The 16114-nt window shown below is 46.3% G+C and overlaps 1 protein-coding gene across 2 annotated transcripts in view; it reads right to left on the minus strand.

Moving 5' to 3' along the window:
* The window catches only part of SRGAP3 (SLIT-ROBO Rho GTPase activating protein 3), a 151915-nt gene that overhangs the window by 14343 nt on the left and 121458 nt on the right, over window positions 1-16114 (minus strand). For both annotated transcript variants that reach the window (XM_088454644.1, XM_088454643.1), the window contains exons 15-20: window positions 13513-13647; window positions 13328-13433; window positions 11726-11953; window positions 10112-10191; window positions 995-1175; window positions 364-513 (exon numbers count right to left, since the gene is read on the minus strand). In XM_088454644.1, coding sequence (XP_088310770.1) covers window positions 364-513; window positions 995-1175; window positions 10112-10191; window positions 11726-11953; window positions 13328-13433; window positions 13513-13647 — 880 coding nt within the window. The remainder of the gene's footprint in view (window positions 1-363; window positions 514-994; window positions 1176-10111; window positions 10192-11725; window positions 11954-13327; window positions 13434-13512; window positions 13648-16114) is intronic.

Genomic DNA, 16114 nt, shown 5'->3' on the forward strand with positions numbered 1-16114 from the left:
TAACGATTTTAAAAATTGTTCAATCGTTCATATCTGAAGGAAAATCTGACATATCTGACATGTCTGAAGGATGAACGATGCGCGTTCCCGATGGTCAGATAACAATATCTGATATCTGATGTGCTTGCAGTCAGATTTGGACGATTCCATTCATTTTAATGCAGTCAAAAATCGTTCAATCGTTCATCTGACACATCTGACCGTGTGTATGCTCCATTACACCTTTCTCTAACCTGTCTAATAATAGTAAGTAGTAATACCCAGCCGTATGTAATTACCGAGTCCTCCTCAATTATACAGCGCTGCAGAGTATTCTGGCATTTTATAGCTAGATGTTATTAATAAATAAGTGGCATACAGTACCTGCCCAATACCCCAGCAAAGCTGTATTCCTGCAGGTGCTCGGTGGGTGACTGGATATCATTCTTAGAGGAGGCTTTGTCGTCCAGAAGGGGTCCGCTGCTGGCCTCGCTGTCCGCTTTCTGGCTCAGGCTGTCTGAGAAGGCATCGTCGCTATAGTATGAGAGAGCACAGCGCCAGCGTCAGGGAGGGATTAGCGTGAGGTGAGAGTTGCAGGGGGACGCGGGGCGGCTCATGAAGAGGACGGAGGGTTACAGACCATACCTCCCAACATGACCCTCTCCAGGAGAGACACAATGGTCTGGTCCTGGACTTCCCTGGTAAGAGGCGGGGCTGCAGCACAGTTCAAAATTCAAATAGGGAAGTCACCAACTGTCATCTCACACACTGCCAACATCACTGGCTGGGACTCACTAGCAGTTGGTGTAACTCCCCTATTTGAATGTTGGACTGTGCTGCAGCCCCGCCCCTGGAGCCGCCACCAATCATACATTACCAGGGAAGTCCAGGACCAGAGCATTGTGTCCCTCCTGGAGAGGGTCATGTTGGGAGGTATGCAGACCGATGACAATGGGCAGGAGCAGGTTTATATCCTCGGACAAGACCAATGCCTTTGCTAGGATCATGTACTCACAGATCTTGTACCACAATGTACTGATGTGGAATTAGGCCATCCACTCCATTGTGCCGTCCCTCCCACCAGTCCTCCGACGCTCGGTGGTACAGGAGCAGCGACGCCCCCTTCTTAAAGGACAGTTCCCGGGGAGTGCGACCCATGTAGTCAAACTTTGCGATGGCTTCAATCTGCTCCACCTCTAGGAGCACAGGGTACAAAAGTGTCATTATTAGTGATTATAGGTACAAGTGGGGCTTACACACCCCAACAATACATGTAACAGCGTAATGCTCTCCAAAGGACCGATGTGACCTATGTGGGAAGAGCCTGTTTACTTATTATATAGTAAAATGGAGATATGAAGCTCGGCCTGCATGATACAATATAACCACTAGAGCAGAGGTTTTCAACAGCTGTGCCGCGGCACACGAGTGTGCCGCAGACAGATGTGTAGTGTGCCGCGCCACGAGAGCCACCAGTCCCATTATAGAATGGACCAGGCAGCACTGCTGCTGAGCTCCTCTGGGAAGCTCAGACGTGCCCGGGCCGTGCCTAGACGCCAGGCCGCCCCGACAGTCACCGAGTCCCGCGAACGTGCGAAGACCCGCGTAGAGGACTCTGACAGTGGAGGAGGAGCCGGGAAGACGGGAACATGTGCAGAGAGAAGAAGCTGGTAAGGTAAGTGACGGGGGGAGGCAACACACAATAATGGACACTGATGGTTACGAGGGTGGGGAGGAGGGGGGGGGAGCAGAACAGACACCGATGGGGAGGAGGGGGGGGGAGCAGAACAGATACCGATGGGGAGGAGGAGGGGGGGGAGCAGAACAGACACCGATGTGGAGGAGGAGGGGGGGGAGCAGAACAGATACCGATGTGGAGGAGGGAGTGCATATAAAAACAGATGGAAAGAAAAGGGGGAGACACACAATCACACAGATGGGGAAAAGGGACAATAACACAGATGAGGAGGGGGGGAAGCAGAATAACACAGATGGGGAGGAGGGGGGAGCAGAATAACACAGGCAGGGAAGTGAACCAGAGCAGGGACTGTACGGCTGCACCCAGTGACCCCTTCCCCTTCACAGAGTGTAATTATTCTGAAAATATGGGGGGGGGGACGCCAGTCCCTTTCTTTGCCAGGGGCGCTCAGACCCCTAGATACACCCCTGGGGCCAATGTACTGTGTTTTATTCCTGTGGAGGCCAATGTAGTGTGTGTTATTCCTGTGGAGGCCAATGTAGTGTGTTTTATTCCTGTGGGGGCCAATGTAGTGTGTATTATTCCTGTGGAGACCAATGTAGTGTGTGTTATTCCTGTGGAGGCCAATGTAGTGTGTTTTATTCCTGTGGAGGCCAATGTAGTGTGTGTTATTCCTGTGGAGACCAATGTACTGTGTTTTATTCCTGTGGAGGCCAATGTAGTGTGCATTATTCCTGTGGAGGCCAATGTAGTGTGTATTATTCCTGTGGAGGCCAATGTAGTGTGTTTTATTCCTGCAGGAGCCAATATAACAAGAGATATGGTAAGAACTTACCTTTGTTATCTCTGTTTCTACGAAGTCCATAGGGTCCACAGGGTTGACCTTGGGGTATAGGTTGGGAACCAAATCCGGGCACCACGCAGTTAAAGCTTTTAGCTCCCAGGATGCACTTGGGTCCACTCTCCCTATAACCCCGCCCCCCAGCCAGAGGCACCTCAGATTGTAAGTAGCCAAAGGCCGGAGGAGGAGAGAAAAAGAGAGAGAAAACTGGAACACTCTAGAACCATACTCACAGAAAAGGAGACGGGAAACCGGTGACCAGTAACACAGCCCATATGAAGCCAGGTGCGTCAGGGCGGGCGCCCTGTGGACCCTATGGACTTCGTAGAAACAGAGATAACAAAGGTAAGTTCTTACCATATCTCTTGTTTTCTACTTCAGGGTCCATAGGGGGTCCACAGGGTTGACCTTGGGGATGTCCCAAAGCAGTTCAACCAAGGGTGGGGACGCTCCTGTGCTGAGAGGAGAATCCGTCGCCAAAAAGGAAGCATCCTGAGAGGCAAAGGAAACCAATGCCTAGAACCTTAAAAAGGTATGGACAGAAGACCACGTGGACACCTAGTAAGGCAAAACAGCCGAGGCGCCACGACGAGCTGCCCACGAGGGTTACACGGCCCGAGAAAAAAACAAGCCTCAACGACAGAAATGCCCACCCATGGGTAGGCCCCTGAGGAAGACATGCGAGGCCATCCAGCCAACATTTCATTATAGGCCGGCCATCGTTTCCTGTTAAAACCAGAAACCGCAGACCACCAATAAGGAGTCCGATTACCATAAGGAACTTGAACGGATCACATAAAGCCAAAGAGGCCGGACCACAGTCCATGAGGCCACAACAGCCGAGAGGACTGGGAACTGAATGGCCATACCATAAGTTCCAGAATAATATGGAACCTAAAAACCACTTTAAGAAGAAACACAGGGCGAGAGCAACTCACACCCTGACATGATGCCCTCCAGAAGAGGGAGCCACATGAGAACGCTCCCCATTCAGACACTCTCCTGGTTGATTTAAACACCCTGAGAGAGAGAGAGAGAGAGAGAGAGAGCTTAAACAATAGACCATGTAATGGCTATCACAACCAGCGGTTCCATTGACTGTCCCCGGAGGGAACAAAGAACCACTACTAACTCCCCAGGAGTCCCTAGGGAGGACAAGTGGAGACATAATCCAGAAAACACTCCAAAGGATGAACTGGATACCAGAGCGGAGCAATTCCATATCTTAACCATACCGACAGTGTAGAGATCCGCACTGTCAGGAAGGCCAGGCCAAGGGTGAAACCCAAGCCAGCTGGAAGGAATGCCAGAATATCTGGAAATCCTGGACACCGGAGGATCGTATCGACAGGTACGATACCATAAGAATTATGTATGCCACAGTCCGTGGCAGATCCCAGCAAAGTCTGGCCTATCTGCTCTAAACATCTCAATGAAGACAGAGCCAGGGAAGCCCGAGGACCACAGTAGGGGCGCAGTTAAAGACAAGCGATCCAGATCCAGGGAAAAACAAGGACCCTGAGACAACAGGTCCAGATAGTGAAGCAGTAGGAACGGAGCATCGAGGAGGAGACTCCGAAAATCTTAGTACCAGTGATGTCTGGGACGACCTGGAGCCCCCAGAAGGAAAGCCCCTCCGTCTCGAATTAAACTTCCGAAGACCTCGAGGAAGAAGGGAGACCGGAGGACACAGGTACACAAAGTGGAAGGACCACTTCACTGACAAAGAGTCACTGAAGGTAGCTTCAGTACTCCTAGAGCTGGACTGTAACACCGGTAATGTGTGATCGAGTCAGAAGGCCATGGGGATCAATCCCCTCAGGGAGGCCCCCTCTGCTCACCAGGAGTTGAAACCTCTCTTGGAGAAGAGACTAGTCCCCGGGATGCACGCCGTGACGGCTGAGGAAGCCCGCTTCCCAATGGAGAGCTCCGGGAATAAACACTGCAGAGTTGGCCAGGAGAAGACCCTTGGACTATGTCAGAATGGGTGACATTCCTAACATTGCCACCCAACTACCAGTGTTGCCTAGATGGAAGCCACTGTTGTGACACTGTCGGACTGAACCTATTCAGGTTTACCGTGACAAATGGGTTAGGCCAGAGTGAAAGTCCAAGACAGCTTAAAGTATCAACAAGTTAAGTGGCAGGGCAGAAGCGACAGACGTCCAACTGCCCCGAAACGAATGCGGACCAGACACTGTCTCTAGCAAAGAACACCCTGGACGAGATGGCCATAGCCACCCGGACAGAGACCAACTCGCCTCCGGAGAAAGTATCATCGTTCGAACAGCGATCCGATGGAAAAAACTCGATCCATCTGGAGGGGAGTCAATTATGGCAAGGCCTGGAATGGAACTGAGCACATTCCACCCTACCAAAAGGTAGACACTCTGGTAGACCGCGCATCACAAAGAGTAATGACATATGTCGACTGCGTAGATATCCGCACACTCGAAGTTGAAGAGTGGAGATCTTGTCTTACGCCAGAAAAATTCTCAGATTCTGAGAATCCAGCAGTGCTCCCAGATGAAGAAAACCCTGTGAGGGATGCAGGGAGGACTTTGCCTCCGTTGACTAATTATCTGTGCCGAGAAGAAGCCCTGCTAAAAGCAGGAGACCGTCCAGAGAAAGGAGCATTCGGATACACTGAACAGGTGAACTGTCAGAAAATCCATAAAGCTGGTAAACCCCGGTGGAGTTGAGGACAGCCCCAAAAGGCAGAGCCCGAAACTTACAAGTGTTGCTGTGGCACAGCAAACCTGAACCCATGCTGATGAGAGGGCTCTGTATGTACCCGTAGGTACGTATCCTGAATACTCGGATAAACCATAAAATCCCCAGGTTCCAAACATCGGATGATGGAGCATGGACGATTCCACCTGAGTCAAGGCACCGTTGGAATCTGATTCAGGGATTTGAGACAGAGTATAGGCAAAGGAGGACCAGTCGGTCACCGCCCCAAAAAGAAAGTAGAACAACCAGTCCCTCACTGAGATAGTGAGGTTGGCCGAAATAGCTCTGCTTACCACAAAGACTGTATAGCTTTCTGGGATTGTAAGGCCCTGATCAGTTCTGAAGAAGGGCCCGTGTAACAATGCCTGTGAGGGGGGCTGCATGAGCAATGAGAGGCCGTTGAGAATCAGTACCTCACTCTGGAAATTCCCCAGATGTAGACCTGTCCCGTCAGGCTGAGGGTATATCCTCAGGTGTAGAAACAGGGTCGTCCGGAAGTCCAGGACTGCTCGGTACTGGATATGGTGGCCCCCGTGGAGGCCGACAGCCTAGGAAAAAACAGGCCTTTAGGCTGACCCTGAGGACAAAAAGACTTAACAGAGTTAGTCCGAATGTAGTGGGAGTAGCTAAAGACGGTATCTCCCCATTAGTGATACTGCCAATGATGCAACGATCTTGTCAAGGTCAGGACCAAACAAGAACTTCCCCCTGGAAGGAGTGTGCACCTCTGCTTTCCCATAACGCAGCCATAGGGTACTGCGGCGGATACAAACGCCGCCGAAACCCTGAAAGTTAGAAGACCGGCATCCCATGAGGTAATCCCACATATGACCACTGCATATTTTGTGAGCGGCAAAAAGATATTTGAACCTCAGACGTGTTGGAGGGGAAAAACGTCACAAAAGCATCACCATGCGATGGCCATGGTAGGACGGGCAACAGGCCCTGAAAACGAGTACATTGATTTCAGGCAAAGTTACCACCTACGGATCCGTAAAATTCGTCCAGGCCGGGATGGGAGGCGTATTAATGCCTGTAACCCGATGATTAACATACAAATCCATCCCAGAAGGGGATTTCCATTACTTGTGAGGACCCTCAGGGAATGGGAAACAGGAGGCCTTTGTGACTCCTCGTATCTGGGGACAGCCAGACTCCCGCTATGAGATCCACCCGCTGGGCAGAAAACGGGAGATGTATGATACTGGTGCAGGATCGACATTCTCTATATCCAGAATGAGCCTGGCTACCAGCCCCAAAGCAGGGATAATAATACTTGAGATCGGCTCCCCCCATGTGAGAGGGAAAGAGCCGAATATACCATCCAGTTCATGGCAGAGCCACTGGTCAGTAACCACAGGGCGTATATCACGCCAATTAGTATTTCGTATAAAACGACATCCACCAGGGTGGCCGTTGTGGTAATCCCTGCAAGGGGAATGACAGACCGATGTGGTATCGGAGGTAATTCATGTACTGTGAAAAACCCCAGCGGGGAGCGACAGTCTGTTGCACAGGGGTAAATTGCAAGAAATTGCGAGATACCCCGAGTTCCAAAGGGCAGTATGGTGAAGTAACTCCAAGCGAGTGACGACAATGGGGCCCGCCCGGCGATCCTCAAAGGAGAGGATCCTGAGAAACAACGCCCTTTAAGGGGGTCGTGCAAGGGGCCCGGCACCAGATGGTGCCGCATACGTAAACCTTTCTGAGTTAAAATCCTCCGCACTAATTCCTGCAGGCTATGACTTGCAGGATAGCAATAATGGGTGCAGTATCGTGTGCAATCTCCTGGTCAGATATATCTGACTATCTTGACGGAAATATTAAGCAGCGCCATACCGGTCCTGACTGACGCTAAGATTAGCTGCAGGAACCCATTATCAGCGTATGCAACTCACAGTTCCATCTAAAATATGGCAACGTGCAGCACGCAACAGTATGTGACAAACCTCACAGATATTAACAAATATATATATGTGAGGTCTCAGAACCACCCCAGGTACACCTGTATTAGGGCAGATAAAGAAAAGGGATAGATATACACTGACAGGTGAGAGAAAAAGCAGACAGTCAGCACTAGCATAAGTCACATACAATGCAGAAAAATATATATACATACATAAGCATGACATATAATATACTGCACAATGTCGCTACATTCAACTGCCCAGATTCAGTGTCTGGGAAGGCTATAGCGCTGTGTACACTCACCCAAATGGCCAGGTACGCAGGGGGACTGGGCTCACTGACATCCTAAGAGTTCTGCAGCACCACAGAGAGAAAATGGCCACTGGAGACCTCAGAAGAAGCGTGGCCCGCGGAGGAAGCAGCTCAGCGACGCCAGACTGTATTATTGAAAGGCGCGCTGAGCTGAGGGGAGGAGCCGCTAGACAGGGAAGGCTTCCTCCCCTGGCTAGCAATTAACCCCCCGGGATGCCGGCTCCCGCTGCCGCTATAATCCCTGGTGGGCTGTGGACACGCGGGGTATGCCTCCATGGAGGGGGAGCCCGCCGCCACCGCTAGCGCCTCCGGTCTGTCCCCAGAGACCGGAGGCATAAGGCTGCATATTCACACGTGGATCACCGCAAGCGGTGACCACGCGACTTACCTGTCCCCGTCGATCCGGCAGCAGCCCAGGGATTCCTCCAGAGCCCGGCTAGTACAGACTCTGGGGTCCCGCTGCGATCCCCAGATCTGTACTGGCGTCGCAGCGCCGGCGGGGTGTAGGAGCGGCAGCTCAGACGTCCATTGGACAGTCTGATGCTGCCGCTCTGAAGAGTAGTAAAAAATAATAAAACAAAACTCTTTTAAGCTTAGAGGCTGCTAAGCAGCCCCCCTGCAGTAACGGTGACCCGACTCCGGCCGGGCACCAACTTAAACTGAGGTGCCTCTGGCTGGGGGGCGGGGTTATAGGGAGAGTGGACCCAAGTGCATCCTGGGAGCTAAAAGCTTTAACTGCGTGGTGCCCGGATTTGGTTCCCAACCTATACCCCAAGGTCAACCCTGTGGACCCCCTATGGACCCTGAAGTAGAAAGTGTGTGTTCTTCCTGTGGAGGCCAATGTAGTGTGTTTTATTCCTGTGGAGGCCAATGTAGTGTGTATTATTCCTGTGGAGGCCAATGTAGTGTGTATTATTCCTGTGGAGGCCAATGTAGTGTGTATTATTCCTGTGGAGGCCAATGTAGTGTGTGTTATTCCTGTGGAGGCCAATGTAGTGTATATTATTCCTGTGGAGGCCAATGTAGTGTATATTATTCCTGTGGAGGCCAATGTAGTGTGTTTTATTCCCGTGGAGGCCAATGTAGTGCGTGTTCTTCCTGTGGAGGCCAATGTAGTGTGTTTTATTCCTGTGGAGGCCAATGTAGTGTGTATTATTCCTGTGGAGGCCAATGTAGTGTGTATTATTCCTGTGGAGGCCAATGTAGTGTGTATTATTCCTGTAGAGGCCAATGTAGTGTGTATTATTCCTGTGGAGGCCAATGTAGTGTGTGTTATTCCTGTGGAGGCCAATGTAGTGTATATTATTCCTGTGGAGGCCAATGTAGTGTATATTATTCCTGTGGAGGCCAATGTAGTGTGTTTTATTCCTGTGGAGGCCAATGTAGTGTGTATTATTCCTGTGGAGGCCAATGTAGTGTGTATTATTCCTGTGGAGGCCAATGTAGTGTGTTTTATTCCTGTGGAGGCCAATGTAGTGTGTTTTATTCCTGTGGAGGCCAATGTACTGTGTTTTATGCCTGTGGAGGCCAATGTAGTGTGTATTATTCCTGTGGAGGCCAATGTAGTGTGTTTTATTCCTGTGGAGGCCAATGTATTGTGTTTTATTCCTGTGGAGGCCAATGTAGTGTGTTTTATTCCTGTGGAGACCAATGTACTGTGTTTTATTCCTGTGGAGACCAATGTAGTGTGTGTTATTCCTGTGGAGGCCAATGTAGTGTGTTTTATTCCTGTGGAGGCCTATGTAGTGTGTTTTATTCCTGTGGAGACCAATGTAGTGTGTGTTATTCCTGTGGAGACCAATGTAGTGTGTTTTTATTCCTGTGGAGGCCAATGTAGTGTGTGTTATTCCTGTGGAGGCCAATGTAGTGTGTTTTATTCCTGTGGAGAACAATGTACTGTGTTTTATTCCTGTGGAGGCCAATGTAGTGTGTATTATTCCTGTGGAGGCCAATGTAGTGTGTATTATTCCTGTGGAGGCCAATGTAGTGTGTTTTATTCCTGCAGGAGCCAATATAGTGTGTGTTATTCCTGTGGAGGCCAATGTAGTGTGTTTTATTCCTGTGGAGGCCAATGTAGTGTGTATTATTCCTGTGGAGGCCAATGTAGTGTGTACTATTCCTGTGGAGGCCAATGTAGTGTGTATTATTCCTGTGGAGGCCAATGTAGTGTGTTTTATTCCTGTGGAGGCCAATGTAGTGTGTATTATTCCTGTGGAGGCCAATGTACTGTGTATTATTCCTGTGGAGGCAATGTAGTGTGTGTTATTCCTGTGGAGGCCAATGTAGTGTGTTTTATTCCTGTGGAGGCCAATGGGTGTGGTTTTTTATGTGGGAGCCAATATGTATGTTTTTTCATTGATCACGCACGCCGTATCGCCGGATGGTGTGCCGCCTTGGCAATATTAAAATTTTGCGTAGTGTGCCTCGAGTTGATAAAGGTTGGAAATCACTGCACTAGAGGATCTCAGTCACTCACCTTAGTGTGGAAACAGGGATTTCATGCACTATGGGGCGATTACAGACCACACACCATCAAGGGGCTCATTCACAGTTACATACAACTCCAGATTTAGCGATTTGTAGACGTTTTTCACCATTATTACCTGTGAGAGGCGGATTTGCCCGTTTCTGTTACTCACCCTCATCGCTTGTGTGGGGCTCTGTGCCATTATCATGCTCAACCTCGTCAATAGCGCCCGGCTCGCTGTGCGGACTATCACTGTATTGGAGACACGAAGAAAAACAATTCATCTGCTGCAAAACCCAGATTTCCGTAACGTGATACGAGAGACCTGATCCCAGCGTACAAACTAGAACATATATATATGTCTCTACATATAATGTATATGTTATAGTATGGAGGAGAGTGTAATATAAGGTGCAGTGTAATATAAGGTGTAGTATAGGGGACAGTGTAATATAAGGTGTAGTATAGGGGACAGTGTAATATAAGGTGTAGTATTGGGGTCAGTGTAATATAAGGTGCAGTATAGGGGACAGTGTAATATAAGGTGCAGTATAGGGGACAGTGTAATATAAGGTGTAGTATAGGGGACAGTGTAATATAAGGTGCAGTATAGGGGACAGTGTAATATAAGGTGCAGTATAGGGGACAGTGTAATATAAGGTGCAGTATAGGGTTCAGTGTAATATAAAGTGCAGTATAGGGGACAGTGTAATATAAGGTGCAGTATAGGGGACAGTGTAATATAAGGTGCAGTATAGGGGACAGTGTAATATAAAGTGCAGTATAGGGGACAGTGTAATATAAGGTGCAGTATAGGGGACAGTGTAATATAAGGTGCAGTATAGGGGACAGTGTAATATAAGGTGTAGTATAGGGGACAGTGTAATATAAGGTGTAGTATTGGGGTCAGTGTAATATAAGGTGTAGTATAGGGGACAGTGTAATATAAGGTGCAGTATAGGGGACAGTGTAATATAAGGTGCAGTATAGGGGACAGTGTAATATAAGGTGCAGTATAGGGGACAGTGTAATATAAGGTGTAGTATTGGGGTCAGTGTAATATAAGGTGCAGTATAGGAGACAGTGTAATATAAGGTGTAGTATAGGGGACAGTGTAATATAAGGTGCAGTATAGGGGTCAGTGTAATATAAGGTGCAGTATAGGAGACAGTGTAATGTAAGGTGTAGTATAGGGGACAGTGTAATATAAGGTGCAGTATAGGGGACAGTGTAATATAAGGTGTAGTATTGGGGTCAGTGTAATATAAGGTGTAGTATAGGGGACAGTGTAATATAAGGTGCAGTATAGGGGACAGTGTAATATAAGGTGTAGTATAGGGGACAGTGTAATATAAGGTGTAGTTTAGGGGTCAGTGTAATATAAGGTGTTGTATAGGGGACAGTGTAATATAAGGTGCAGTATAGGGGTCAGTGTAATATACGGTATAGTATAGGAGACAGTGTAATATAAGGTTTAGTGTAGGAGACAGTGTAATATAAGGTTTAGTGTAGGGCACAGTGTAATATAAGGTGTAGTATAGGGGACAGTGTAATATAAGGTGTAGTACGGGGGACAGTGTAATATAAGGTGTAGTATAGGGGACAGTGTAATATAAGGTGTAGTACGGGGGACAGTGTAATATAAGGTGCAGTGTAGGGGACAGTGTAATATAATGTTTAGTGTAGGGCACAGTGTAATATAAGGTGTAGTACGGAGGCCAGTGTACTATAAGGTGTAGTATAGGGCACAGTGTAATATAAGGTGTAATATAAGGGCTATATTTACCAGTACTCCTCACCCCCGGTCATGCACTTCTCATACACAGGCCCGTCCAGCTCTCGGTGAGTAGGGAAGATTGATTCGTGGTTAATGATGATGCTTTTGATGACCTCATTGACGTGTGCCTGGCAGGACACCGGATCTTGTCCATCCGGGATGGGCATTAGGGTTGGTCCGAAACAGATCGCCAAGTTATACGGGTCCATCATGTTCTCATCACTGTACTGGGACATGCTGGAATATGGTGCATTGTATACGTTAGTGGCGGCCACTAGTGGTAGCTACATATAATTACCAGCTATTGCCATAGAGGAGTAAAACGCGTTAAGTACATAGGAATAACTACAGTGCTGTGTGTAGCCCGTGTGGTTGGGCAAAAAAGAACAATTGTAATACAATTATCTGCAGATCAGTTCTGTGACCTGTTCTGATGTCCTCTAACGTCATCTTCTATTTACTTACTGTTACTGCCTTATACTTGGCATGGTACAATGCAGGCATCCCTGGAACCCATTTTCCCGAGAGAGGGCATTTTATCCAGCTGGCTAATTCTACTCCGGGGCCACCTTCATCCAAGCCTCACTGTTTCTTTAGCTGTGCCAGCTGGCGAATGCCTGGCAGAGAGCGTGGCACGCTGACAAAATGCCCCTCACCCTCCCTCTACAAGGACAATACAGCAATGTGATTTATCAACTATAAAACAGATAAAATATGAATAACAGCCTCTGATTATCAGCAGCGAGGGAATATAAATGTACGAAATATGATTGGACACTTAATCCAACCAATCAAAAATACAGTTATCCAAATGTGGAATTGCTACTAGTATATATATGTAATATTGAAGTTCATGGTGTACCCTTGTTATGTAGCAGTTTTGGGAAGACACAGAAAAGTGTACAGTGACAGATGGAGGAGTTTATTGCAGCGAACAATTCACCATTTAAAGCCTAAAAAAAGATAATGAACTATCCCATGACAAATAACTTTACCTGTTCATAGTTTGGGATATTAGTGTTATGTGACGTAACAAAACTGAAAAGCCCGGCATGGTGGCCATACACTGCAATAAATACTACTCCATCTGTTACTGCCTAGTTGAATTCAATAATTCAAAAAGGAGCTATTATATGTTTTGCCCAGCAGGGGGCAGTAATATTACAGCAATGTTCTATGCAACTCATCTCTCAGCCGAGCTACATAATCATATAAATCAGAAGGCTATAAATTCAAGCTCATGTCCTCCCATAGTGCTTCCGCCCATTGCAGCCAGCCAGTGACCAATACCTCTCCTCACCACCGGTAACAACCTTACACTGGCGCCTCCAAGACTTCTCTCGTGCTGCCCCTAATCTGTACAGTGTAAGTTCTCACTAGCTCCGCACTGCATGGCAATCCGGCAGCTCAGCACAGCGCCTGATCAACTGGGACAGCACAACAGGATCATCCAAACATGCAGTGATAGCTCCCTGGGGCGGTGGTTGTGGTAAGTACAGATGGTCAGCTAATATACACGATCCAGCCGTAGTCAATGCGGGCTGGCAGCTTCACAACAGAGCCAGTCTAATATAAAGTGCCCCACGTCCGAACCCAGCTTTACAGACTCACTGGTTGAGGAAGGCGAATAGATATCTCATGACCACCAGGACGGCTCGGGACAAAGTGATGAGGATCTGACGGATGTGATGGACCCGCTCTGGGGAGCTCTCTATCTCTGGAAGAATGGAGAAAGGTGTTAGCAGGTTCCAGGACGTGATTCACGTACAGCGCACACGAGACTCAGTGATACTTACTGATTGTAGAAATCAAGTCATGGAACCTTTCCTTAGGAAAGAGTGGGTTCTCCAGACCTCGGAAATACAGCTTCAATACGCCGGCTACGGAATTAATATCTCGCTCACAGTGGTCCTCTACCAGCGGGTCCTCTCCTGGGGAGATCACATTAAGACACGGGACAGATTTATTTCACATACTCAACCAGCTTTAAAGGAAAATGATAGTTAATAGTCACAGAAATGCATCGGTTTTGCTCTTATGGGCTTAAACAATGTAAAAATGGCAGCTCCAAAAATTCATGTTTTACACATCCACAAAATGTATGTTTTACACACCCACAAAAGGTATGTTTTACACACCCACAAAATGTGTGTTTTACACACCCACAAAATGTATGTTTTACACACCCATAAAAGGTATGTTTTACACATCCACAAAATGTATGTTTTACACACCCACAAAAGGTATGTTTTACACCCCCATAAAATGTATGTTTTACACACCCATAAAATGTTTGTTTTACACCCCCATAAAATGTATGTTTTACACACCCATAAAATGTGTGTTTTACACACCCACAAAATGTGTGTTTTACACACCCACAAAATGTATGTTTTACACACCCATAAAATGTATGTTTTACACACCCACAATATGTATGTTTTACACACCCATAAAATGTATGTTTTACACACCCACAAAATGTATGTTTTACACACCCATAAAATGTTTGTTTTACACACCCATAAAATGTATGTTTTACACATCCACAAAATGTATGTTTTACACACCCACAAAAGGTATGTTTTACACCCCCATAAAATGTATGTTTTACACACCCATAAAATGTGTGTTTTACACACCCACAAAATGTGTGTTTTACACACCCACAAAATGTATGTTTTACACACCCATAAAATGTATGTTTTACACACCCACAATATGTATGTTTTACACACCCATAAAATGTATGTTTTACACACCCACAAAATGTATGTTTTACACACCCATAAAATGTTTGTTTTACACACCCATAAAATGTATGTTTTAGACACCCATAAAATGTATATTTTACACACCCACAAAATGTGTGTTTTACACACCCATAAAATGTATGTTTTCCACACCCACAAAATGTGTTTTACACACCCACAAAATGTATGTTTTACACCCCCATAAAATGTATGTTTTACACACCCACAAAATGTATGTTTTACACACCCATAAAATATATGTTTTACACACCCATAAAATGTATGTTTTACACATAAAATGAGTTTTACACACCCATAAAATGTGTTTTACACACCCATAAAATGTATGTTTTACACATAAAATGTGTTTTACACACCCACAAAATGTATGTTTTACGCACCCACAAAATGTATGTTTTACACATAAAATGTGTGTTTTACACACCCACAAAATGTATGTTTTACACATAAAATGTATGTTTACACATAAAATGTATGTTTTACACACCCATAAAATGTATGTTTTACACACCCACAAAATGTGTGTTTTACACACCCACAAAATGTGTTTTACACACCCACAAAATGTATGTTTTACACACCCACAAAATGTGTGTTTTACACACCCACAAAATGTGTGTTTTACACACCCACAAAATGTATGTTTTACACACCCATAAAATGTATGTTTTACACACCCACAAAATGTATGTTTTACACACCCATAAAATGTATGTTTTACACACCCACAAAATGTGTGTTTTACACACCCACAAAATGTATGTTTTACACACCCACAAAATGTTTGTTTTACACACCCATAAAATGTATGTTTTATACACCCATAAAATGTATATTTTACACACCCACAAAATGTGTGTTTTACACACCCATAAAATGTATGTTTTACACACCCATAAAATGTATGTTTTACACACCCACAAAATGTGTGTTTTACACACCCATAAAATGTATGTTTTACACACCCACAAAATGTGTGTTTTACACACCCATAAAATGTATGTTTTACACACCCATAAAATGTATGTTTTACACACCCACAAAATGTGTGTTTTACACACCCACAAAATGTATGTTTTACACACCCATAAAATGTATGTTTTACACACATAATTATTAATGTAATGCGATTATTTAATCATATAGCACCAGCCTATTACACAGTGCTACACAATATTTACTAATTCACATTAGTCACAGGTCTAATGATTCAATAATTCCAGTAAATGACATTATAGGGTTCCCCCAGCAGGTGGCAGTAGCCAATCACCGCCACCTCTCCTCCCCACCGATTACCATTTCTCACTCCCATCTCCAAGACCTCTCTGGCCCCGCCCCTAATCTATAAAAGGAATATTTAGTCACTGCCCCAGCAGAGCTAGTAATCTGATTTTCCTATCACAGGCACGTTAGGAACAATTTGGTCAGAGGCCAACTGACCTACCACCCAGGGAAGACCCACAGGAACATGGAATCCATGCACTTAGCACCCTGGTTGGATTTAAACCCCGGGTCCTATGGCAATGCTAACCACTGCGACTCAATGCCCACCACCCCACCCAATGCATTTATTGTTTTACTCCACTAACCGGTGGATTTAGTTTTCCAGTGACACAGGGTCTGA

This window comes from Taudactylus pleione, unplaced genomic scaffold (assembly GCF_031769625.1).
Source record: "Taudactylus pleione unplaced genomic scaffold, aTauple2 ptg000624l, whole genome shotgun sequence".
NCBI lineage: Eukaryota > Metazoa > Chordata > Amphibia > Anura > Myobatrachidae > Taudactylus > Taudactylus pleione.